This window comes from Crinia signifera, chromosome 4 (genome assembly GCF_055691185.1).
Source record: "Crinia signifera chromosome 4, ASM5569118v1, whole genome shotgun sequence".
NCBI classification, from domain to species: Eukaryota; Metazoa; Chordata; class Amphibia; order Anura; family Myobatrachidae; genus Crinia; species Crinia signifera.
Window position 1 is genome coordinate 35,731,988 of NC_139220.1, and position 27,309 is coordinate 35,759,296.

Genomic DNA, 27,309 nt, shown 5'->3' on the forward strand with positions numbered 1-27,309 from the left:
AAACAAGTAGTAGTAGTTCGTTGCTATGGGCAACATTCTATCTCCCATCTTAGTAAATAAACCCTCTTGTGTCTCACACCCTTCTTGGATGGTCATTATGGTTCTCCTACGATGGGTTCTTCGCCTCGTAAAACAAGACGCAGGGGCTCAGATTAGTTTCCAAAATAATTTTTATTAACATATGGAAGAGACCATTATGAATATTAATTGCATTGCATTTCATACGTAAGGCTTTTAGGAGGTAATTGGATTTATAGGTCTATTAGCCAGTGCTAACGTTCTATATATAGTGATCAATTCAATACACACACACACACACAGTAATTTACATAAACTTCTATGTGCGAAGACATACAGTCGCGAGGAACATTTAAGTTAGCATTCGGTACAGGCATCAGAAGTAAACGGCAAAAACTAGAATGACAAACTATTATTAAAGCAGAACACGGAGAGATTCAACCTGGATTATGTAGAGTGACTTCACCGTGTTTCATTCCCATTTTTATTAAGACGCAGAGGAGAATCCAATTTCGTGTTACAGATTCCTCTGACCCCAAGGTATACTGGCTGAATTCCTGGCTGCCTCTTCCAGTAGAGGGCAGACCGCTTATCTCAGCTGGGGTAGGTGTGACAAGCTGAACTGCATTATCCTGGAGCCGAAACCACAGCACAATGCTACGATTACCAGCATTGTGAAGCACAATGGGGCCAGGATAAGATGATTCAATGCGAAACGCGTCATTGGTAGCCCAACATCTTGCACTTTCGCTCAGTGAGACTTGCTCACTCTAATGGCGGCCCGGAGCACTATCTGATATTTAGGGCCCCTGCGGCCATTCTGGAAGAGTACGCAATTCTGACTCAAACATTAAAAAAAAAAAATAATAAATTCTCCAACATTTATATATAGTCATAACTTGTATTGTAATGTATCCCCTACTGTAAATTATAAGAATACCATAATTTATTGAGAAAAACGGTGACCAAAAAGCCACAAGCTAAATGTTTTTTAATACAGGTCAAAAAACTGTTACATGGAGTTTAATTTTTCAATCAAATAACAGGGGGGTACAGAAAGGGGGGGGGGGGGGTATTTGCGAGAGAAAACAGTGAGTTATAAATTGTAATTGTCTCGCATATAACATCTAGTCAGAATTATGCACAAATGTTACAGTCTGCATCCATTTAAACAAGAAAACATCGCAAAACAAAATAGCACTAACCTAATGGGAGCATAGTACAGATAAATCAGGAGGACTGCTGTGTATACTCGAGCGGCCCATCTTTTCTATTTAAAGAGACCAAGCCATTTCATAACTATTGAGTTTGAGGAGGAAGAATACTTGGCATTGGCAGTCTCGTAAGCAAAATGGTTTAAAGTATAAACCTTTTTTTGGTGGAGAGTAAGTGGGAGCACCACCACGATATGCCACCTTTATGGGAATAATCGCTCACCCTAGTTTTAAAAAAGGCGGGGAAAGTTGGCTTTTTAGTAGGTGTAGTTAACACCCCTTTCACATCGCACTTTTAAAACGGTATATTGCCGTTTTTTTCCATTTTAAAACGTTTCAGGCTGCAATGTGAAAGTGCCAAAGTTGATTTACCGGTTAAAGTTAACTGGTATTTCAACACTGTTAAAAAGCAGAGTCCTACACGTTTTAAAGCCGTTTTTTAGGCAGTGTGAATGGCTCTATTTCAATGGCTTGAAACATGTCCCTTGGGGGTTAAATGTTTGAATTTGTGAAAATGTGAAAGGTCTCAAGGCTCAGACCCGTTTTAAAGTCCCATTTAAGAATACCGTGTCATTACCCATTTCTGCAATGTGAAAGCAGTATAATGCTGTGTACACACGGTCCGATTTCCTTTCCGATGTTGACGATATAGTCAACATCGGATCGGTATCGGATCAACATCGGATGCAGATCGCAAGGGTTTTAACCCTTGCGATCCCGATCCGATCCGCGTTCATGTATCGGAAGCCAGAAAGTCTTGGCTGCCTTGTCTATATAGTGCAGATCTGCACTATATAGTCAAGATAGGATGCAAATCGGATGTGCCTTAAGATCCTATCCACGATCCTATCTGATCAGATCGTGGATAGGATCTTAAGGCACATCTAACGTGTGTACACACCATAAGTTTGATTGTAACCAGCTCCTTATTTGTAAATAGATACAAAGTTGTTGGGGATATTAAAGTTGTTTTGTAAATAATTAAAGGGCACAAAATGATCCCCAACATACAAGTCCCCCACTGAAATTATACCCAGGTTGATCCACCTATTTAATGGCAAATTAGGGATTAAAGATTTCCCTCGCACTTCATCTTAATACTAATGTCAAAAATAAAATGGACAAATCGCTGTAAAAAAAAAAAAAAAAAAAAAAGGACAGTGCTTTTTACAATTAGCCTGTGACATCATACATACGATATAGATTGAAAAAAATAAAAACATATTGGATTAATGTTTACTAAAGGAATAAAATGAAATTTGCAATTATTAAATTGGAAATTGGAATTAAATTTGCAATTATGCTACAATTACACTTTACTATGCTACAATTACACTTCACATTACTACAACATACAAGGCAAATAAAATCAGTGCCCTGTGACTCAATGATAGCAAAAAGTATCATGGTGGATCTGGGTGTACTAAGAGTCCAATCCCCTAGTTTCTCAGGACAATTCCCTATTGCCATCCCCATCACACATCATTTATGCTGTTGCCTTCATGGATCAAATCATTGATACAAATGTCCATTTATTAGTAATGATCAGTTATCTCCAGAGCCAACAATCAGTATATTCTGTCTTTTGGATAAGCCAGATTTGGGACAACATAGTAGAAATTGTAAGGCAATACAAAAACACATCTGCCTTCTTTTACAGAGATCCAAACATGGAACAAACTCCAACCAAGCTGTTACAAGGGACTTAAGGCCCCCTAGACTGGTCCGACCTGTCTGAAGGACAAGTTGGCCCTGATTTCCCTTGTACTTCCTCGGCAGATCTCCGGGAATCCTCACATTCCATTTGGCACTCGATGTGACATTTTTTACACGTGATAAATCACATGCGATTTATCGCGTGTAAAAAGACTCCCCGTGGAGTTCAAGGGAAACGGATGTGATATATCGAAGGTGCTAAAAAGCACCCATGATGTGCCGGTCTGATTCCGATGTATCCTATGTGCTGCACGTAGGATCTCTGACACCAATCCGCACATCGGATCCAATCCGATGTCCAACACCTCCAATTTGGCCAGTTTTCATCCGATATATTGGGGCGATCCGTTTGAATTGTATGAAAACAGGCCAAACCGCATCGGTGTATGAGCACCTTAATATCGTCTTCTGCCATTCCCAACTTTCTACCCCACTTATCAAATATCCTTGCTCCAAACCGGCACCATACTGATTCCTCTCCAGGTACCTTTCCATAAGGTAGGATCTGGTGACATTCATTGACTTTCAGCGTTATAGCTACGTACTCTGATCTCAAGCTGAATTACAATTTCCTTCCATTGGATCATTACGACGTTTACAGCCAACTCTGCCCATAAACTTCCAGCTCAAGAATTTCTACTACAGGTTCCCAATCTACAAAAGCATCTAAATGAGCAACAACCTTTCAACTGTTTTTCATTTACGGACACTCTAGGAAAGATAAAACCATTCATTCAAGGGAATACAAGAGAGAATTGTCCAGTAGTAATATCCAACTCTATATAGTTGTCGAGGCCATTGGAGGTGACATTTAAAGTGTGTCTCGGGCCTCGATGCTTTGGTTGGTCCCTAGTGAACGGCTGTATTCTCATGAAGAATAATTCCGTGCACACAAAGGTTTCTTAACAGAACAGTGGGTAAATGAAATGCCTTGGAAATTCCTGTATGGTCGTAATAGATTACACACGTCTCCAAATTAAATTATGAAGGTATCTGATTGGGCATGGTGGAATCTTCTTTTCTTTTTTAATAGAAAGCACGCCTAATAAGAATTAGTAATATATGTGAAATAATAAATCTTACAATCCATAATTAAAACGAAAAGATTTATTTGTATGATCTGCAAATCACCCTGGGCCACAAACCCTATTGAGGTTCCAAAGACATCTTTTTGGGTCTATAAAATTATATATATATATACAGAGAGAGAGATTCAAATACCTTCGATCATATGTGTGTGTGTGTGTGTGTGGAGGGTCACACTAACATCTAACAACATGTATGGTTAGATGCCAGTCTCTATATGTACCCTGCATTGTATCAAGCCACCCTACTGCACTACTCCGTCCTCATCTGGTCATGGTTGACCAGCCGTTCCTCTTCTCGCAGACTTGGAAGGAGATCCACTGTTGCTGGCTCATGAACCATATAGCTGGATAGAACCATGCCATGCCTAGAAAGCTGTAAGTATGGTCAGGAAGAAGTTAGGAAATGTTGATGTGTCTCCTCAGGTTGGCCTCTGTGGGTTCTGGGCTCCTCTCTTATGCCCATCTAAATTTAAACAATAATCATGTAAATAGGCGGTAGCTAATCAGATGTACACACCTTTTTTATGACAGTGTTTTGTTTATTTTACCACATAATAGAAATAAAATGATCACTGATGCAGGACAACCTAGTCTGGTCAATGCAAGTTCATGTAGTACAGGGCTGGACAAACCGGTCAGGAGATAAACCATTCCCCAGACCCCCTAGCTGGAGCACAGCTGCAGTCATTACCGTCACATTCCCCAGACCCCCTAGCTGGTGCACTGCTGTAGTCATTACTAACTGCCACATTACCAGACCACCTAGCTGGTGCACAGATGCAGTCATTACTAACTGTCACATTCCCCAGACCCCCTAGCTGGTGCACTGCTGTAGTCATTACCGTCACATTCCCCAGACCCCCTAGCTGGTGCACTGCTGTAGTCATTACTAACTGCCACATTACCAGACCACCTAGCCTGTGCACAGATGCAGTCATTACTAACTGTCACATTTCCCAGACCCCCTAACTGGTGCACAGCTACAGTAATTACTAACTGTCATTTTCAAACATGCTGCATTCATGTTCTGTTTAGGACTGCACACACTAATTCTAAGCATGAGCCCTCCAATAGCGATCAGGTGATTTATGGGCCCATATCATGGGCAAAATTATGCTAAGCACTTACAGTACATTTTATTATTTATTTTATTAGTGGTTTAGCTAATGGGCCTAATTCAGACCTGGCTGCTGGGCTGATAATTTTTTGAAACCTGCGATCATGTATAAAGCTCCCCTGCCATAGTGAAATCCCGCCACTGGGCACGCCTGCAATTCCCTTGAAACTCCTATAAAATTGGCTACCACCCCCAAATGCCGGCTTCCTGTCAATCACTTTGCTCACAGCCAGCGATAAAAAAGTAGCAGGATTTTATCATATTTATTGTTGCGTAACCTACAACGTCATCTGATGAAGGGGTTATTCCACAGCAAAGTGCTGCATATACACAAATTCGGGAATACCACTGGACTGATCTTTACAACACCATAAGCTTAGCCGTCATATGCCTGTATTTTTCTAATAGACTTTGAATTATTTTGGCGCTTTAAAAAAAAAAAAAAGTATAAATATATGAAATATAAAGTATTGTTCCAAAATGGATGGCGTTACTCACCAGACTCCTTCTTTCTAGATTTGGACATCTCTGCGTCCTTTGGATTATGAAGTCTTGGAGGAGCATTGGGCATCCTCCAGGGATACGCAGGCTGTAATTAAAGTCCATTAGAACAGATCGAAGTGGCACAAAAAGAGAACTAGGGAACAGGTGGGTTCCGGAAACTTACCGGAGAAGCATTCGGTAATTCCAGAACCTGACTGTGTTCCGGAGCCACAACTGGAGGTGGATAGTATATGTGCCAATCATCGTATCCTGCGTACACCTGGCCGGGGGGGCTGTACGGATAATGGTATGGAGGACAGGCAGGACTTATGTGATGATTTATGAGGTATCTCTCTCCTGCAGCCTGGAATACAAACCAGAACATATGAAGCCATTCTGAGCAGTATGTATATATAGTAACTCTTCCTTTCAGTCTTGCTCTCTATGATGCCTTTGACCATCAGGGTTCTCACTTTTTCCACATATTTGGCTTAATTTATCCATGAATATTGGCCAAGCCACTAACGAAAGATATGAACCTCCTCTGAGAACAGGTTATGGGTATACTGTGAGGAAGGATAACTTTGCCTACACTCACAGAATGTCCTGGAGGCTTATAAATGTTGGGGAGTGTGAAAGGACCATTGGGGGATTGGGAAGTAAGGAATGGTATGGGCCCTTTAGTAGAGGAGTCCCGAGAGTGGAAAGGGAAGAGAGTAGTCATTCTGATTACGGAATGGACTCGGGGGCAGTGTTGTCACCGCATAGACGTGTACAACACTGCATTTACGGCCTGATTCAGAGCGGAACATAAATGCTGAGGTTACGCACATCTCCGACTCCTCTTAATCTGTTGGTGTGCGAGAGCAGCACTACAGTGGGAGTGGGAGTAGGACCCCAAAGGATCTGAAACTTATCCATTTTAGGGTGTGGAACGGATGGTGATGGACATACAAATTATGATAATTAGGTACTTATGTATTATCTGGGCTCCCATGTTAAATGCACACCATTTTTTCATACCCCTACTATCCAACTACGCATGGAGTTGATTTTATATAGTGTGGCGAGCGCAGCGAGCCACCGTGCCCGAAGCGTGGCGAGCGCAGCGAGCCCCGCGAGGGGATGCGGTCTCATAAGAAAAACGGGAGCCCAGATATTACATAAGTACCGATAATTATTTAATATAATACTTTCATATATTTATTTAAATGAATTTATAAATCATTTAATCTGCTTTCAGGGCAAGGAGAACAATTTCCATGTAATCCTTTGATAAACGGAGCAGCGCGCATACGAAAGCAGACATGAATGAGGACCTCAATGGAAATGAGTTTCTCTTCGTCACTCTAGCACTGTTCAGAAGACACAGCAGATGCCGGCCCTGTGACTCACTGGCTGAACCATGAAATCCTTTATTGAGGGGAACAATGACCCTACAGAGATGCAACATGGGGTTTGCTGGTTTAATGCTCACCCCCACATTTAATGGATCTGCCCTGTATTCCAAGCACTAGGTAACACAGTTAGAGGCTCTTTGGAACATCTCAAAGAGCAGCTGGTTAATCACCATCATTATTTACAACACACACTAGCAAATATTAACTAAGGCCCATGCACTCCAACAGTAATAAAAAGAAACTGTGATTATTTAACGTGTGCTCGAGGGCAAAAATAGGTCACATCAGCAGGTACTTAGCTCCTTGGTTCAACAATAGCAATATCCCATGTCTAACTATTAACTGGGGAGGTTCCTTGTTCAATAAGGATTTACAGTATTCTTTTACATGGTCAGAATTAGCATTTAAGGAATGCAAATGTGTTGCCAGGTTCAGGGCAGCTGAGAGGTATCCCGGGCCCCGGTAATATTTTGGGGACGTGGCCTAATCGCAGGAGGTGTGACCACCTCCCATGATTAGGTTACACCCCCAAAATGTTTAGAGGGGGTGAAAAAACACTCTAAACACTCTAAAGTGTTATTGCCCCCCCCCCCCACTCAGCAGCAGCACACACCTCTACAGCATGTGCTGTGCTGACAGCAGGCTCAGCATGAGCTCTCACGCCGTCAGTGAAAGGCCTATGCTGAGCCTGCTGTCAGCACAGCACATGCTGTAGAGGTGGGTGCTGCTCTTGCTGCCGCCCGGGAGGGACAGAAGGGGAAGGGGGAGTTGGACCAGTGCCCCCGTCGGGCCCTTCCAGCAAGCCCGGGCCCGGGCAATTAGTAACCCCCCCCCCTCTTGGCGGCCCTGGCAGGTTACCAAAGTGTTAATTGTTAAGTAAAATAAAAATGGCATAAGGTGATGTCCACATTTCTGCCACTCTTCATAACTAGTTAATAGGTTAAGGAGATTTAGTAAAATACAAACAAACAAAAAAAAAACAAGTCATGGGGACACGTCAGTGGTCAATCATTATTGCCACCTTTGACAGCATTAGCTATTTATTAATAATGAGCTTGTTCTGGGACAGGAGTACCCAAAGGAGACTGGTCTGGATAATGGCTGCCATAGGGTAAATAATGATAAAACTGACCACATCGGGGCATTGAGGCTGCCAGGCAGGGATCAGGAGTTACCTCTCCTGTGGCAATGCCCTATAGGGCGAGAATAAGGCTATCTTCAAATTGCGCTAGCCAACGTGGCATAGCTAAGAAGTGGACTTTTTATGGCTTTTGAGAAATAAAGCCACACAACAGTTTCCTTTAAGCATAATGGGGATTGTGATCTGTCTTACTAAATACCCTAATGGAGGATATATCTCGGATATTATCGGTGTGATCGATAATGGGTTCAAGGTGTGCAGTGCACAGCGCACCCATTTCTTGAATACTTACTCTCCAGAGTCCTATACCAGTGGCAGCAGCACTGCGGAAGTCACCAGGAAAAGGACGAGGTGGTAATTGTCCCAGATTATCACGCACGCTCAGTCGTATAATCACTTGGAAATTGGCCGTCGCATATTACCCCGGGACCTGTGTATGTGTGCTAGACGCAGAGGGTCTCCTAGTGACTCGAGTGCTCACAGTCTTATGGTGTGTACACACGTTAGATGTGCCTTAAGATCCTATCCACGATCTGATCAGATAGGATCGTGGATAGGATCTTAAGGCTAATCCGATTTGCATCCTATCTTGACTATATAGTGCAGATCTGCACTATATAGACAAGGCAGCCAAGACTTTCTGGCTTCCGATACGTGAACGCGCATAGGGATCGGGATCGCAAGGGTTAAAACCCTTGCGATCTGCATCCGATGGCGATCCGGTGTTGACTATATCGCCAACATCGGAAAGGAAATCGGACCGTGTGTACACAGCATTACTGTACTGCAGGCTAGAGAAGGGGGCCCAGACGTTGTCTCCTGTAAATGGCCCCAATACAGTTTTTTGCATGAGGTAATTAATTAATAAAAGACATAATTCAGCTTTGTCCAATCACATATTTTCTCTGCTACAAGGTTCACTTTAAAAATAGTACCTGCTGTCCGGTTGGTTCATGTGAACTTTCTTTTTCCCTTCGCAAATTGTCCTGGCAGGAATGCAACTGTAAAGGGGAACAACATGGACTGATAAAGCAAAGTACATTGTGTGATCTCACCACGTACTTCTGGCTAAACAATCAACAAGATAGTAATGGGAACACACTCGAATGCACAGTGCAGAGTGGACGGTAACGGTTCCTCTGCTGGCGGAAAGAAGGGGGCAAACCAGGGTAATATTGCCACATGAGAGTTGGAGGAGATTTCTTGTATAGTGAATTGGAACTGAAAACATAAACACAAATGCACCTTGGAGCGCATTGCGGATCAGACACGATCACCGCTCCTTACCTCTCTTCACTGATCTCTATCCACACTCCCTCCCGTCCTCTTCGCTCCATCACTGACCGCCGACTGACCTCTCACCTAATCACCTCCTCCCACTCCCGTGTCCAAGACTTCTCTCGCGCTGCCCCCCTGCACTGGAACAACCTCCCGCCACCCATCAGGCTTTCTGATTCCCTTACATCCTTCAAGCGCTCCCTCAAAACCCACTTTTTTCGACTAGCCTATCCCTCCTCCTAACCTCTTTTGATCCTCCTATCATGCCTCCGTTCCCCTCCGTTCCTACTTATCCTATTGTTTTTCGTTCGTCCACCCACCTATTTTTAGTATGTTAACTCTTATGAGTAGGGCCCTCCTTCCTCACGTACTCACCCTACCTCTTTACCTCACCTGTCCTCCTGTCCTGTTCTTCCCTTCCTCTACTTCATCTTCAGTCTCCTCGACTGAACTGATGCTGATTTTAGTTCTACCAGCTATACCCCTATTTATACTGTATTTTTCAACACACCCTGTACGTTACCTCGTAATTTTTTTGTTTGCTATGTACGGCGCTGCGGACACTTTGCGGCGCCTTATAAATAAACGTACTACTACTACTACTACTACTACTACAGATAGCCATTCAACATGGAAGGGAATGTTAAGTCCATTCAATTCTATAATATAAATAACAGTACTTGATCCTATAAGATCTCCTTAGTTTTTCGGCGGGGCGGGCACTCTGGGACCCAGAGTCAACCAGAATCAGACCCATTACTCGTACAGGAGACAAACGATACCTTGGTCAGTGTATACACCCGATCTACATATACGTGAATAACGTAGTTCACACATATACCACAATGGTGGTGCACCTGGGGCAAAGGTGTAAAATCTGTTGTGAGACAGAGAAGCTGGATAACTGCAGTAAATGCTCCTGTAGTCAGGTAATATCCGTATACTGTAAGTCACCTGTGATGTCACCTGGGCCAGCTGAGTTTGCAGCTGTACAACTTGCTGTTTTAGGTCCTCCTTTTCCTCATTCATACGTTCACGGTCGCTACGTTCTCTCTTAAAGTCCTCCTCAAAGACAGACACCTGCAGGCAAAGGGAGCGTAAGAATAACGATCAGAAATGATGTTTCTGCCCGAATGTGCGCCATTTGTTTTATATTCATTATTTTATATATTAGGCCAGCGGTTCCAAGCCTTTTTAGTCTCCCGTACCCCTTGATTAGGCTTTTCATTTATGAGTACCTCCTCTTCTAAATTTGAAATAATCCCAGTATTAACAAGTGGAAGTGAGTGGTATGCATGTCCTTATATATTGGGGAGTAGTGGAGGAGTAGTGTGCGGTCAGGTCGGGTCCCTTGGTGTCTGCCCTCTGGCTGTGTACTGTCTTCAGGGTTCCCGCTAATGCCTGTAGGATTAATGCCGCTGCTTCCTCCACTCGTGTCAGTGGGGACGAGATGATGGATGATGTGTTAGGGCAGAACAGGAAGCTCCCAGTGGATTGCTGGTCAGGCAAACTCATGAGGAGATGCTGCAGATGGAACCAGAAGTGACACAATGTGGTTCATCTCCACAGAGATGGGAGATGACTTCTTCTGCCGTTACCAATATTATTTTCAAGTACCCCCAATGGGTCTGCAGTGTACCGCTAAGGGTACAAGTTCCCCAGGTTGGGAATTGCGGTACTAGGCATCAATTCTCAGATGTTCACTAAAACGTTTTCTTGTTGCCTCACATCTAATACTTCAACTGGCGTGGCAGCAAGCTGTATAGACCCCGGACTAGACTCACGTATATGTTCTAGTACACTGATCAAGAGGATGGAATTATTTCAGGACACGGGGTACGGTGATGTGCTTTTCATTGAAGCAGTATTCACTGCATGATTTTCCATGATCTTCTACATCTGGAAGACCCGGTAGCTACCAACTAACAGCCATTGATCGCACACACTGCTTTGTTATCCCCAACACCCCCCTCCTTCCAGTACATGACCTGCACTATAGTCTTGGTGGCTAAGCATGTATCTGGGTGTTTGTACACCTAAAACACATGGCCATAAATGTAGGCATTTTTTTAAAACCATTTTGGCATTTTTAATTTTATCGAAGAAAAAATAATCCATTTTCTTAAAGATGGATTGTGAACGGAAGCTTTTAATTAATTCCAACCGGAACAGATTACACAGTGTAAGTCTATTATCAAACCCTGCGTCAGTAGTTCAAGTACGAACCATATTAAAATAAGTTCCATTGCTGATGTACGATCGGATTTCCAATCCTTTTACAGACGTCTTAGCCTGTGGATTATGGACATATGCTTCACTGTAAACTCACACGTCCATTGTATAGAGCTTAATAGAAGGCCTTGTTGCGGTTTGTGTTACCCGAAGCTTTGTATTAAAAGCTTGTTGCTATGAGGATGACTGTTTCCTACAGAGAGGGGTTACTGCTGCAAATTCTGCAATTCTCACAGGGGCTGATTCTAATCTAGTCGCAAATGTCGCCGCAGCTGCGATTCTGTATGGACTAATTTCCCACACCCCGGAGCAGAGGTTCCCAAACACGGTCCTCAGGGCACCCTAACAGTCCAGGTTTTAGTATATCCATGGTTTTACCATCTGTGCTGAGCCCAGGGCCGCCACTAGAAATGTTGGGGCCTGGGACTGACCTACAGTCCGGGCCCCCAGCGGCACAGCGCCATACCTCCGGCCGGCCACCCCCCCCCCCGCGTGACAGCGTCCCGCCTCCCCCTACCCCATTACTTGCCATCACCCACGTCGCGCATCGTCCTCCGGCTCCTTCAGTGTCCACAGTCAGGTCCAGCATGCACACTGCACAGTGCAGCCTGCAGAGCGCCGAGCCCCTCTGTGTCCTAGGCTCGGCGCTCTGCAGACTGCACTGTGTATTGTGCATGCCTGGCCACCGGCGCCAGGTGGGGGAGGCTGGGTGTGGTTGCGGGGGTCTGTGGGAAGCTGCTCGGGCCCCTCCAGAGGCCGGGCCAAGGACAGCTGTACCCAGGGCACCCCCCTGTCGGTGGCCCTGGCTGAGCCATTGATAAACGTAAAACTGGGACCATTAGGGCACCTTGAGCACTGTGTTTGGGAACCCCCCCCCCCCCCCCATAAGCTGATCAATTTGTGGCCTCACAGGAGGTAGAGTAATTATCCAGACTTCTACTGTTGGGGGAGATTTATCAAAACTTGGAAAGAAAAAAGAGGAGAGATAAAAAGGGTGGCGATGGATAAAGCACCAACCAATCGGCTATGTCATTTTACAAGCATATAGCTGACAGGTAGTGCTGGGATTTGTAGTTTCACAATAGAGGAGAAACAGTAGCCAAGTTATAAAATTTTAGCAGTAAACACAAATTGCATTCTTAATAATGTTGCTGTTCCCTAGCACTAAAGTGGCCAACTGTACCTAAATCCAGGGACAGTCCCATGTTCCAAAGCTTCGTTCCACAATGTGTTTGACCTTGAAATGTCCCCATCGTTCTGCATTTACCAGCTGAATGTAATATTCCTCCTTGTGGGTCTGGGCACACACCTATAGATATATTTGCAGACGCATCTTCCGGTGATTGACAACGCTACTGGGCGGGTGCATGTAAATGCCCTCCAAGTTGTGCTGTCAGTCCCCGCATGCTTGGGCAGCGGGTGTACAGGCAGTCAGCAGTTTACCTGTGCACACAGCATGTAGTGTGTTTCCACCCTGATACCAGTGAGATGTGTATGATAGATGTGTATGCTTGGCTATCGAGGTGCAAAAAATACACAATATACTGTAAGGTTGCTACTTACATACTTGAATTTACAATGTACAATGTAAATATCACAGATTTGCATTGTTAACCCCTTCCCGACATTTGACGTACATTTACGTCATGGTCGGGATGTACTTCCCGACACATGACGTAAATGTACGTCATGACTTTAAACTGTCACCGCGTCTATAGACGTGGTGACAGAGGGACGATGTCTGCTGTCCCTGACAGCAGACATCTTCCCTCATTGCCCAGGGGGGGCACCGATGCCCCCCCCCCCCCTCAGTGATCGCTGCGATTGGCTGTTCAAACGTGAACAGCCAAAAGCAGCGTTTACTGTGTTAGGTGTATAATTTTGACTCTGCTGCCCCCTAGTGTCCCAAAAAAATAAAAGGAGTTTAAAATAATGATTAAAACATAAAGTAGACATATGATCTTTGTTAGTTATGAACTATTTTGAGTGGTATGATTATTTGCCTCACAAGCAGAAAATTTTACATTTTGCAAATTGCAAAATGTTAAATTTTTTTACGACATTTTGGTATTTTTCACAAAAAAAAAAAAGACTGTATCGACCAAAATTTACCACTAACTTAAAGTACAATGTGTCACGAGAAAACAAAAAATCACTGGGATAAGTAAAAGCAAAAAAAAGTTATCCCCACTTAAGTGATACATGTCAGATTTGAAAAAAAGGCCTCTGTCAGGAAGGCAAAAACAGGCTGCGTCGGTAAGGGGTTAAAAACATCTGTTAACATAATACCCACAAACAGGGAGTTAGTTATTTTTTTGGTCATCTGAGAGAACAACGATGAGAGTGCTGCCTATGAATTCATTACAAATCAGTGAGATCTCTGAGGTGGATTTAAAAGGCGGCCATTTTGAAGGCATAACCAGTATTCAGACCAGGCTGCTATTTCTTTTAGTGTAGGTGTGATCAGATTCATTCCTTTATGAATTAGAAAAATCACATTCGAATTATTATTAGCCAGACCCATGAAAGGTGATGGGAGCACCCTGATGTAACTAAATGCATCTTGTTTCAGGGAACACAAAAATATACAAAAACAAGTCTCTTCACCAGAGCAAGATGGCGACGTTGACCGTATCAGTCAATCCGAATGTAGCTACCATTTTGTAGAATGTACTAAATAAAGGAAAACGAGAAGCTGATTGGTCGATGTGGGCAACCAGATCTCTTCATACAGTTTGATACATTGAGCCTAGGGCACTAGGACCTGAGGGGCATCATAAACCAAAGTCTCACACACACCACAAACATTATTATATGATCACATCAGCTGTGTAACCTTGGTTATTGGAACGTGTGCAGTATGAATATAGCACGTACAGTATATTAGCCTACCCCAGGGCATCTGCAGCCTGAATCAGACCCTGGATACATGTACCCCAACAAAACTGTAGTTCCCTTAAAATAAACAGGGAGGTAGTTCCAATGGTGTTGAGGTCTTCTGACATCTTCATGTGTCACACATACACCTCGTCCTACTGGGAGCACATTAAGCAGTAAGGTATGTCACCGTGTTAGGGTCTCCTGTTTGTATGGCGGATTTACCTGTTGTTTGAGGAGATCAATCTGAGTGATGAGTTCCTGGCGCTGAAGTAGTCCCGTGTCCTCAGCGGAGAAGGTGAAGGAACGAGGGCTGGATCCCTGCGCCTTTAGAATGTCTTCAAGTGCCTGCAAAGATTAATTCATCATTAGCTTCCAGTCATTTCTTTTTATTGAACTTTACTGTGTGTGCATAATGTTGGGCCACATTCTATTTCGGAATAAGCTCATCTGTAAGCACATTCTAGGGCGGAATACGCTCTTCTGTAAGGACAAGCAGCCACACCTGGATAACCTGCAGTAGTAGACTGGTCCATTTAGGGACATAGGGGGTAAATGTATGAAGCTTGGAGAAGTACTGTCTATCCCCACAAAGAATGTGATGTGCAAGGTGATAATGCACCAGCCAATCAGCTCCAATATGTAAATCGACACTTAGGAGCTGATTGGAGTTTATCACCTTGCACATACAGCACCACTTCTCCAAGTGTACAGAGATAAAGTATCAGCCAACCCACTCCTTTTGTCTTTTTTCAAATGTAGCCGATTGGCTGGTACTTTATCTCCCTCTACTTTATCACTCTCCAAGGCATTGTAAATAGACATTTAATCATTGTTAAATGATAAGGCATTGGGTCAGGGATGAGACACAATTCACATACTACAGTATATTAGCAGTAATACATTATAGGAAATATATATAATATTATTAATATGTTTTAATATTTTCTCATCATCTAAGCAATGCCATGCTGTCACGGTGACAGTTACCTATAGAAACAACCAGTAAATTTACTAAAGCTTTTAAAGATTTACTATAGATCAGGGATGGCCAAACCTGTCCTCAAGATCTACCAACAGTTCATGTTTTTCAGGCAACCTGTGGATCTATAGTAGGAATGAATGCAGCAGGTTTTAAAATGTGACAGTTAGTAATGACTACAGCTGTGCACCAGCTAGGGGATTTGGAAAAAGTGGACCGTTGGTAGCTCGGGTGCCGGACAATTCCCGAGGTCGGGATCCCGACAGTCAAAACCCCGGCACTCGGGGTCCTGGCAGCCACCGGCTATTCTCCCTCGTGGGGGTCCACGACCCCCATAGAGGGAGAATAGAATGGGTGGGAAGAATAGCGAGCTACCGTGCCCGCAGCATGGCAAGTCCGCAAGGGGCTCTGTTACACTTGCCCCACTGTCTGAGTCCGGCCAGTTGGGATCCCGACGTCAGGCTAATGACTGTCGGGATCCCGACTATCGCGACCATATACCACACCTGGGACCGGTTTGGCCAGCCCTGCTATAGATTGTAAAACTTATGATATCTCTGGGGGGCTTCTGTTCTTATGAACGTTTACTGGGACCCTCAGTGCATATGGTGGACCATGAAGTCTGCTTGAAACTCCAGTTCAATTGTAAAAAAAATACAACTGAAATTAAAATAGTTTAAAAATGAAGAAACAAAAACAATTGAAATCTCCAAAAAAATTATTGTCTATATATAAAATATAGCAGTAGATATATAATTTAACCCCTTCTCTTCAGAAAAAAAATATATACACATTTTCTTGGGGGTAGCAACGGTCGTATGGTGTATAGGCCCCTTAATTGCTAAACAAAAGCAACTCTAGCATTTTCCATAGGTAAGCAGCACATAATTACTTTATTCAGCCGGCTGATCTCCCGCTCTTGGTATTCGCGCTGTTTGGCGGTGGAACCCAGCTGGTCATGTAGAAACTTATTCTTCTGTTTCAGATCCCTTATCTCAGACTCCAGTGTTTGGATTTGTGACTATAAAGGAAGACATATATAGGGCATAATAGAGAAGACACACACTTCAATACGTCCCTGAAGCAGAGATGGGCAGGGAAGCCTTCTGTCCCCGCTGCCTTGCTGATGGGGACGCGTGAGCGAATGAGACGCTTGTGCATCCCTGTCAGCCGTTCCGCCAGCACATACCAGCAAATGAGATCCGGCGATCGAGCAGGCTGGCTGATGGTGGCTCCATCTGTATGTCAACGCTTGCGTCTAACTTTCATTACTGTCAATCTACACACTGTCCACTATCTGTAGGTACCTCACTACATGCTTACGACTAAGCATGGTCGACCATAACATGGTTGATATAGACACTATAAATCTGCTATACCATAACGGTCTCTAATACCCCTTTCACATTGCAAAAATAACCTGGTCGATCCCGAGTTGTTGTTATGTCGCCCCGGGTCACTGTGCTGTGTGAAAGGGCCTTTTTAAATTAAAAAAAGGGGTAATCCCAGGTTGGACACAGGTTGCTGTGCAGTGTAAACGAGTAACCTGGGTCGAGCGACCCAGGTCTCGTTCACACTATGGAGGAGGCAGTGCTTGGAAACAGCGTCAGCTCCAAGCGCTGCCTCCCCCCCCTCCCCGATCACGCACCGCTGCTCCGCCCTCCTCAGCGACCCAGCTTATTGGCCAGCTTACTGCCGTGGGGGGCTAAACAACGTAAATACTGAGTCACTCCATTGACAGACCCGTGTCCAAATCCATATGTCCTAAATGCAACTTTCACTTTACTGTAACATGAACCATAATACAATAAAAACTTGAAGCCGGGACTTGAAGACATTTGTTTCTTGAGCATTTATAATTAGTGAACTACATTTTGTTTAAATCTTCTTTACATCTTATCTATTATATCTTCTACTTTATCACAGTGTCCCCGGAACAGCAGAATGGCGGAGGACTTTGATGCGGATTCCCACATGAAGCAGTCACTATTTCGGACACTTCCATTGATGGTAGTACCCCTGCTCTTACCCAGACGGGCTGTTACTGATAGATCTCACCTCTTTTTCCTCTATTTTGTCCCTGGCCAGAAGAAGGTTGCGGTCAAAGTCTCGCTGCTTCCGGTCTCTCTCGGACTCCTGTTCAGACTCGCTCTTGGCTGCTTGAGAAAGCTTCTGACGCAGGGATGTGATCTGTGTGGAGCAGTGGGAGCATGTTAATGAGGGGGTGGGATAATAGAATAGTGTGCCGAGCGCAGTAAGCCGAAGGAACGCAGTACACTTAGACAGTGTCCATGTCGACATTTGGTAGAATTAAAAAACAAACCTTATGTCGACCTTTTCATGAACGATCTACTGTACTGTACCAGCATATGCCCTGCGTGTACACTAGCCACCAGAATGTGCCCTGCATGTACACTAGCCACCAGAATGTGCCCTGCATGTACACTAACCACCAGAATGTGCCCTGCATGTACATTAGCCACCAGAATGTGCCCTGCATGTACACTAACCACCAGAATGTGCCCTGCGTGTACACTAACCACCAGAATGTGCCCTGCATGTACACTAACCACCAGAATGTGCCCTGCGTGTACACTAGCCACCAGAATGTGCCCTGCATGTACACTAACCACCAGAATGTGCCCTGCATGTACACTAACCACCAGAATGTGCCCTGCATGTACACTAGCCACCTGAATGTGCCCTGCATGTACACTAACCACCAGAATGTGCCCTGCATGTACACTAGCTACAAGAACGTGCCCTGCATGTACACTAACCACCAGAATGTGCCCTGCATGTACACTAACCACCAGAATGTGCCCTGCATGTACACTAGCTACAAGAATGTGCCCTGCATGTACACTAACCACCAGAATGTGCCCTGCATGTGCACTAACCACCAGAATGTGCCCTGCATGTACACTAACCACCAGAATGTGCCCTGCGTGTACACTAACCACCAGAATGTGCCCTGCATGTACACTAACCACCAGAATGTGCCCTGCATGTACACTAACCACCAGAATGTGCCCTGCATGTACACTAACCACCAGAATGTGCCCTGCATGTACACTAACCACCAGAATGTGTCCTGCATGTACACTAGCCACCTGAATGTGCCCTGCATGTACACTAGCTACAAGAATGTGCCCTGCATGTACACTAACCACCAGAATGTGCCCTGCATGTACACTAACCACCAGAATGTGCCCTGCATGTACACTAACCACCAGAATGTGCCCTGCGTGTACACTAACCACCAGAATGTGCCCTGCATGTACACTAGCCACCAGAATGTGCCCTGCATGTACACTAACCACCAGAATGTGCCCTGCGTGTACACTAACCACCAGAATGTGCCCTGCGTGTACACTAACCACCAGAATGTGCCCTGCATGTACACTAACCACCAGAATGTGCCCTGCATGTACACTAACCACCAGAATGTGCCCTGCGTGTACACTAACCACCAGAATGTGCCCTGCATGTACACTAGCCACCAGAATGTGCCCTGCATGTACACTAACCACCAGAATGTGCCCTGCATGTACACTAACCACCAGAATGTGCCCTGCGTGTACACTAACCACCAGAATGTGCCCTGCATGTACACTAGCCACCAGAATGTGCCCTGCATGTACACTAACCACCAGAATGTGCCCTGCATGTACACTAGCCACCTGAATGTGCCCTGCATGTACACTAACCACCAGAATGTGTCCTGCATGTACACTAGCCACCTGAATGTGCCCTGCGTGTCCACTAGCCACCAGAATGTGCCCTGCATGTACACTAACCACCAGAATGTGCCCTGCGTGTCCACTAGCCACCAGAATGTGCCCTGCATGTCCACTAGCCACCAGAATGTGCTCTGCGTGTCCACAAGCCATCAGAATGTGCCCTGCATGTACACTAGCCACCAGAATGTGCCCTGCGTGTACACTAACCACCAGAATGTGCCCTGCGTGTCCACTAGCCACCCCAATGTGCCCTGCGTGTCCACTAGCTACCCCAATGTGCCCTGCGTGTCCACTAGCCACCCCAATGTGCCCTGCGTGTCCACTAGCTACCCCAATGTGCCCTGCGTGTCCACTAGCCATCAGAATGTGCCCTGCGTGTACACTGGCCACCATTTGAAAATGACACAAGGGAAGAAATTACTGTGCACCAAGTACATAGATAATAGTATATCATCGCTCTACTACTACTTATAATAATCATTTAATTAATTAATGGGGCATGAGTTGTTGGAGCTCAAACCCCCATAGTGGCCCTTATTCTGATCTGATCGCTGTACAAATTTGTTTGAAAAATGGGCAAAACCATGTGCAGTGCAGGTGGGGCAGATGTAACATGTGCAGAGAGAGTTAGCTTTGTGTGAGTTACTTTGTTTTTGTGCAGGGTAAATACTGGCTGCATTATTTTTACACTGCAATCTAGATTTCAGTTTCAGCACACCCCACCCAAATTTAACTCTCTCTGCACATGTTACATCTGCCCCACCTACAGTGCACATGGTTTTTGCCATTTTCCAAACAAATTTGTATTGCAATCAGATCTGAATAAGGGCCAGTGGGGCAGATGTATTAAGCTTTGCGAAGAGATAAACTTGAGATAAAGTGGAGATAAATTGGAAAGAGATAACGCACCAGCCAATCAACTTCCAACTGTCATGTTTCAAACACAGCTGATTGGCTGGTGCGTTATCTCCTTTCAATTTATCTCCACTTTATCTCAAGTTTATCTCTTCGCCAGGCTTAATACATCTGCCCCATTATTAGGGAGCAAGGACAAGCGAGAACCTCCATACCACAATGTACAGCTGCAGATCGCACAAGGTTCCGACACCCCCAATAAGTTACAAATTTTATAGAAGTGACATCACATCTAAGGATACATTTTAAATGTATTAATTTTCCCTGTGTATTACAGGTGATTAGACGTTAGTGTGTAACGATGGCAGCAGTACTGACGGTAATTATAAGTTACCTTTTCTTCGTACTGAAGCTTCATAGCGCGGAACTGTTGGTCCCACTGCTTATTTACGTCCAGGAGCTGTGGAAACATCCGCCAAGTGGATAAAAATTACTATAGGAAGAACATTCTATGGGTAGTAATATATTCTATCTATAGGCTACAAGGATACAGCTATACAGCCTATACAGGTCAATGTTATAGGTGTTCCTCTATGCCAAAATCTCCCTAATGACAGGTATGCAGTACAGGGGGAGAGATCAGGCTGGAGAACACTATGCCCCACCCACAAAATGACACGATTCGCTTGTCTGTGCAGCTAATTCATGTGAATTGGCATCAATAAGCCCCGCCCCCCTCCATACATCACCATTCATTTCCTGCATGGTCTCCTCATCCTGCCCGCTTCACTAGGAGGTAGGAGGGATGCGGGAGAACTGGCCTCTCTTCCGTGAGTGCGGGGGACCGCCCCTTAAAATTGATAGTGTCCTGTCACTTGCAGGAGAGTAAGCAAACATGGATATGGGGGCAACTCAATGAGCATTGACAGAGCTGATGTCCGTTCTGATGCGCCCTCCCGCTTTAGCTTACTGTAAGCAAGGTCCCCATTAGCAATTACAGACTGAGCGAAGGTCACAGAGCACACAGGGTACAAACAATGGACAAACACAGAAGTAAAGTCTCACCTCAGTCCTCTGATGCTCTAGAACTTTCACTTTCTTCAGCAAGGCGATGCTTTGATCTTTATTTGTTGGCTTTTCAGGCAATTTGGCTGTCTAGATGGAGAACAAATCAAGGACTTTTTTTTTAGGCATACTGCAACATCATTACTACAAACAGAGACATTATCAATGAACATTTGTGGAGGAACCAGCTATTATATTCAGGAGAGTGCAGCGTATCAGTAGGGGCGGCTCACAGACACTGCAGTGGGGGGATAAGGCTCCGCCACTGTTTCCTACAGAATACAATGCATTTATGAGACACCCAGGGGAGTGATAAAGTTGTGTCATTAGATAAGAATACTCTCTAAAGGCCCCTATATATTAGTGAGATTTGGTCCGATTTGACCCGATTCCGATGGATCAGGCCGATATGGGAGGTCACTAAAAAATAAGAGAGAAGGTACTCCATATTTGTATAGACTCTTGAAATAATTATAGCGGGGTTTATTAATCTCCAACTGGTCTAGTTTTACACCATAACTGGAACATGACTATGAGCGTTGCTTCCCCTCTATTGTCCTTAAAGCAAGCTCCAAGCTGGTCACTGGGCCTAATTCTGATTTGGGAATAAAGCCCCAAAAAAGCAAGTAACTTTATGTCTGGAAAAAACCATGTTATCAAGCAAGGGGAGCAAAAATACATTTATATTATTTTTTGTGCACAGTAAATACTGGCTGTTTTTGCGTGTAGCCCACAAATGTAGACAGCTTAATTTTTACACTGCAAGTAGATTTCAGTTTGAAAACACTCCCAGAGAAATATAATCCCACTGCACATGTTACATCCGCCCCACCTGTAGTACTACATGGTTTAGTCCAGTTTCAGAGTTACTGTACTTATTTCTGCTTTACTTTCAAATCAGAATAAGGCCCAGTGCTACATGATTCCAGCCCCACCCAACTGCCTGCCCACAACCCCATGGCATAGCTATATATATATATATATATATATATATATATATATATATATATATATATATATATATATATATATATACACACACACACATATAAACATACACACACACACACCATACAAAACAAAACGTGGTGTAGTTGGGCCTGTTTGGTTGTCTGATTTTCTTAATCCTTCCTAAAATTTGATCACCACATATAAAATAATCTCATTATGATAAAGGGTATTACACTGGACATAAATCCAGGTTAACAATAAATCTATGTATGTTATCTGTGTTAAACAATAGCACAGTTCAGCCATCTGGGTGCCAGGATGTAGGTATAAAGGTGCCCGCACACTAGAAAGATCTGTAATCTTAAGATTTCCTTGAATTCCCCGTCAGTCCTGGATAAAAGATTAATGATTTATCTAAAGATTTCAGAAAAATTTGAACCCCTTCGGTGGTATGCCAGGGCTGAGCTGCTGGCGCATGCCACTGACATGCAGGTGTGCGCTGAGGTCTTTCCCCCACACACCCAAACACTTAAGTGGCCGAAAAAGCCCAAGGTCCCCAATACCTCAGTGCTTGAGCGTGTCGAATAACCAAGCACCAAGAATACACCTGAACGGCTGAGCATCTGAACGCGTCCAAACACCCCAAATCACCCGAATGCTCTTGAAGACAATCGAACACCCAAATACCTGAACTCAACCGAACACCAAGCGCACCTTAGTGCGCCTAAACTCACCCGAGCACGCTAACGCAAGTGTGTTCGAGCACCCGAACTCCCAAATACCCAACTGCGTAAATAGACCTGAACTCAATACCTGAGTGCACAAACGATCCGAACAGCCGAATCCGTGAGCGTCTGAACTTGCCTGGGCGCGTCCAAACTTGCCTGAACACCCGAGTGTGTGAACACACCCGAACACCCGAATCCATGAGCGCCCGAACTCGCCCAAACATTCCTGAACACCCGAGTGCGCCTAAACAACTGAGCACACAAACACACCACCTGAATCAATGAGCGCCCAATTGGCCAAACGCGCCTGAACAACCAAATCCCTGAGTGCCCAAACTCATCCAAGTGCGGAAGCGCTCGAATGCATCAACTCCTTAATGCCCAAACACACAAACGCGTCCAAGTGCCCGAATATCCAAGCATCTTAACACGCCCCAACACACCCCGATCTCCCAAATACCAGAGTCCCACAGATCTTTAGCTGCATCTCCTCATATTTCCTGCAACAGGTAAGATCAAAAGATCAGCGGGAGTGCGCAATGGATCGCGATCATTTGTGATTGCGAACAATTTTCAGCAAAAATCGGCCGAAAAATCACTGTAGTGTGTAGGCACTTTAAGGTCTAGAGAGCACAAGTTTAATAAGATAGTATTGTATTCTGACCATAAGCGGACAGGATATTATACAGATTATAAGCTCAGTATCTCATGGTTCTTGGCTCAGACCTATCACACCAGGGCTAAACTAGAACACAATGGCCTGGATGTAATGCGGTGTCAGTCCAGCGGATGTGCGGGATATCATCTGAACTCAGAGGTTTATTTAAAGGGTGAATCACTTACAGGGCATGTTTTGCCTTGTGAATGACTCACTTTTTACGGGCACCCAGACTCACATTACATCCGACCCAATATACCTCACTTCTACTCTCTCACTATGCTGCGTCCATAAGATATTGCCAGCTTCCTGTGTCACGTGACTTCCTGATAATCAGACGATTACTTCTAAGGACACATTACCTGAATGGTGGGATGGTAACAAATAAATGGTGGGATGGTAACAAATAAATGAATGGGAAATACTTCCAAATAGAGATCTGTGGCTGCCAGTTTATTCACCTGCTGGAGTGTAGCATTCTCCTGTTTGGCTGAGCTCCCCACTGCTGGAGGCTTGCCCGTCTGAGCCGCTGCCACCGCCTCCACTTTCCCTCTGTCCAGAATCAACATTTTCAGCTCCAGATTCTCATATCTTCAGGGTGACCCGACCAAGAACAGAAGAGAAAACAGAATCAGACTTTGGTCTGCATAATGCAAACCTGTCTCCATGGGGAATGCACATTTCTACATATATATATATATATATATATATATATATATATATATATATATATATATATATATATATATATATATATATATATATATATATATATATATATATATATATATATAGATGTGGGAAACAGTGGCACGCACTCGGCTTTGCAAAAACACAGTCAGACTACAACAGTAGTATCCAACGTTTCGGAGTTTAATCCGTTTTCAAGGAGAGAACGGATTAAACTCCGAAACGTTGGATACTACTGTTGTAGTCTGACTGTGTTTTTGCAAAGCCGAGTGCGTGCCACTGTTTCCCACGTCTATCTACCCTGCTGTGTGTGCACCCCGGTCATCATTATCTTTGTTACATGGAGTGCCATTCTAAGTATATCTATATATATATATATATATATATATATATATATATATATATATATATATATATATATATATTTGTGCAGGGAAATGATAAAGTGTCTGAGTGACAGGTCACAACTATGGCAGTCAGTAGCCATTATAGAGGCATACAGAAGAGACATTTTTCTGGAGACCACAATGCGGCTGAGACCTATGTAAGTAACTCATCCACTATGGCTTCAACAAGACAAGTTTGATTTGTAAACTGATCACCAAGTGGTGGGAATGAGAGAGAGGAGAAAAGATCAGATATACTGTGTTATACTGCTGTCAGGGGCGTATACCATTACAGTGCCCTAGTTCATATTATGCCACACTATAGTGCCTCTATTTCATATGGTGCCACATTACAGTGCTCTCTCCGGTTCATATGGTACCACATTGCCGTGCTCTCTCCGATTCATATGGTACCACATTACAGTGCTCTCTCCAGTTCATATGGTACACCATTACCGTGCTCTCTCCGGTTCATATGGTACCACATTGTAGTGCCCTCCAGTTCATATAGTACCACATTAAAGTGCCCTCCAGTTTATATTGTGCCACACTACAGTGCCCTCCAGTGCCCACACAGATCTAGTGAGACCGGCCACACACCTCAGAGCCTGGTCAGCCTGACCCCGCTGCTTCCAGTCTGCCTCCAGCTTAGACCGCAGGTCCTCATTCTCCTTCCTCAGCTGTTCGCACAAAGTCTGGAAATGAAATGATCAAATATAATATCTACATATACTTATTATACACATATGGGGGCCGATTCTGTGTAAGGAGCAAATAAAAGGGGGGTCGGGAACCACATGAGCCGCACTCTGCAGCATTTCATCGCTAGCGACATCCCTGTTGGACCTGCTGCAGGGTGGATGGGGAATGTCACAAGTGACCCGCGGGAGCATGTATATGACAGGGGAATCGGTACATCTGTCAGACCAGACCTAGGTCTACAGTCATTAGGTCGACCCCGGAAGGTCATAGAAACATAGAAACATAGAATTTGACGGCAGATAAGAACCACTTGGCCCATCTAGTCTGCCCCTTTTTTTAACCCCTTCCCGACATTTGACGTATATATACGTCATGGCCGGGATGTACTTCCCGACACATGACGTATATATGTCATGGCTTTAAACGGTCACCGCGTCCAGAGACGCGGTGACAGAGGGATGATGTCTGCTGTCCCTGACAGCAGACATCCTCCCTCATTGCCCAGGGGGGGTAGCGATACCCCCCGTCTTGGGCGATCGCTGCTATTGGCTGTTCAAAAGTGAACAGCCAAAACTAGCGTTAAACTGCGTATAGTGTAAAATTTAGACTCTGCTGCCCCCTAGTGTCCAAAAAAAATAAAAGAGGTTAAAATAATGATTTTTTAATAAAGTATAGATATGGTCTTTGTTAGTTATTAACTATTTTGAGTGGTATGATAATTTGTCTCACAAGCAGAATTTTTTTTTTACGACATTTTGGTATTTTTCACAAAAAAAAAAAATTGTATCGACCAAAATTTACCACTAATTTAAAGTACAATGTGTCACGGGAAAACAATCTCAAAATCACTGGGATAAGTAAAAGCAAAAAAAAGTTATCCCCACTTAAGTGATACATGTCAGATTTGAAAAAAAGGCCTCTGTCAGGAAGGCAAAAACATGCTGCGTCGGGAAGGGGTTAAACATGTTACCTCAAACCATATTTGATCCTTATTTTTTTGTAAGGATATCAATATGCTTATCCCAAGCATGTTTAAATTGTACTACTGTATTTGCGTCTACCACCTCTGTTGGGAGGCTATTCCACTTATCTACTACTCTTTCTGTGAAAAAATTCTTCCTCGCATTTCCCCTGAATCTTCCTCCCTCTAGTTTCAGTGCATGTCCTCGTGTTCTGTTGCTCCTCTTCCTGTGAAGAATGTCTCCCACCTGTACCTTGTTAAAGCCCTTGATATATTTGAAAGTTTCTATCATGTCCCCCCTTTCCCTTCTCTGCTCTAAAGTATACATATTAAGATCTTTTAGTCTTTCCTGGTACGTTTTGTGATGTAGGCCATGCACCATTTTAGTTGCTCTTCTTTGTACAGTCTCTAATGTATTTATATCCTTCTGGAGATATGGCCTCCAGAACTGAACACAATACTCTAGGTGAGGTCGTACCAATGACCTATACAGTGGCATTATTACTTCTTTCTTTCTACTGCTGATACCTCTCCCTATGCAACCAAGCATCTGACTTGCCTTCTTCATTGCTTTGTTACATTGCCTACCTGCTTTTAAGTCCCCTGAAATAGTGACACCTAGATCCCTCTCTTCCTCAGTAGTTTCCATTATAGTGCCATTTATACTATATTGAGTCTTTGGATTTCTGAGACCCAAGTGCATGATTTTGCATTTTTTGGCATTAAACTGTAGTTGCCATTCTCTTGACCATTTCTCTAATCTGCCTAGATCCTCAATCATTTGTTTTACCCCTCCTGGTGTGTCTACCCTGTTGCATAACTTTGTGTCATCTGCAAAAAGGCACATTTTACCCTCAATTCCATTTGCAATATCACCAATAAAGATATTAAAAAGCACCGGTCCAAGTACAGATCCCTGGGGTACTCCACTTGTAACCTTTCCCTCCTTTGACTGTACTCCATTTACTACAACTCTCTGTTTTCTGTCCTGCAACCACGCTCTTATCCATTCAACTATCTTAGA

At 44.1% G+C, this 27,309-nt stretch overlaps 1 protein-coding gene across 4 annotated transcripts in view; it reads right to left on the reverse strand.

The window, feature by feature from the left end:
* Positions 1-152: 152 nt before the first annotated feature.
* TNIP1 (TNFAIP3 interacting protein 1) overlaps positions 153-27,309 on the reverse strand; it is a 74,807-nt gene continuing 47,650 nt past the window's right edge. For 3 of the 4 annotated variants that reach the window (XM_083181569.1, XM_083181568.1, XM_083181570.1), the window contains exons 7-18: positions 25,223-25,317; positions 24,008-24,137; positions 21,210-21,299; positions 20,539-20,604; positions 17,605-17,736; positions 16,439-16,567; positions 14,790-14,912; positions 10,410-10,535; positions 9,113-9,178; positions 5,821-6,000; positions 5,652-5,742; positions 153-4,499 (exon numbers count right to left, since the gene is read on the reverse strand). In XM_083181569.1, coding sequence (XP_083037695.1) covers positions 4,456-4,499; positions 5,652-5,742; positions 5,821-6,000; positions 9,113-9,178; positions 10,410-10,535; positions 14,790-14,912; positions 16,439-16,567; positions 17,605-17,736; positions 20,539-20,604; positions 21,210-21,299; positions 24,008-24,137; positions 25,223-25,317 — 1,272 coding nt within the window. In that variant the 3' untranslated portion in view covers positions 153-4,455. The remainder of the gene's footprint in view (positions 4,500-5,651; positions 5,743-5,820; positions 6,001-9,112; positions 9,179-10,409; positions 10,536-14,789; positions 14,913-16,438; positions 16,568-17,604; positions 17,737-20,538; positions 20,605-21,209; positions 21,300-24,007; positions 24,138-25,222; positions 25,318-27,309) is intronic. The other variant, XM_083181571.1, reaches the window with a different exon arrangement.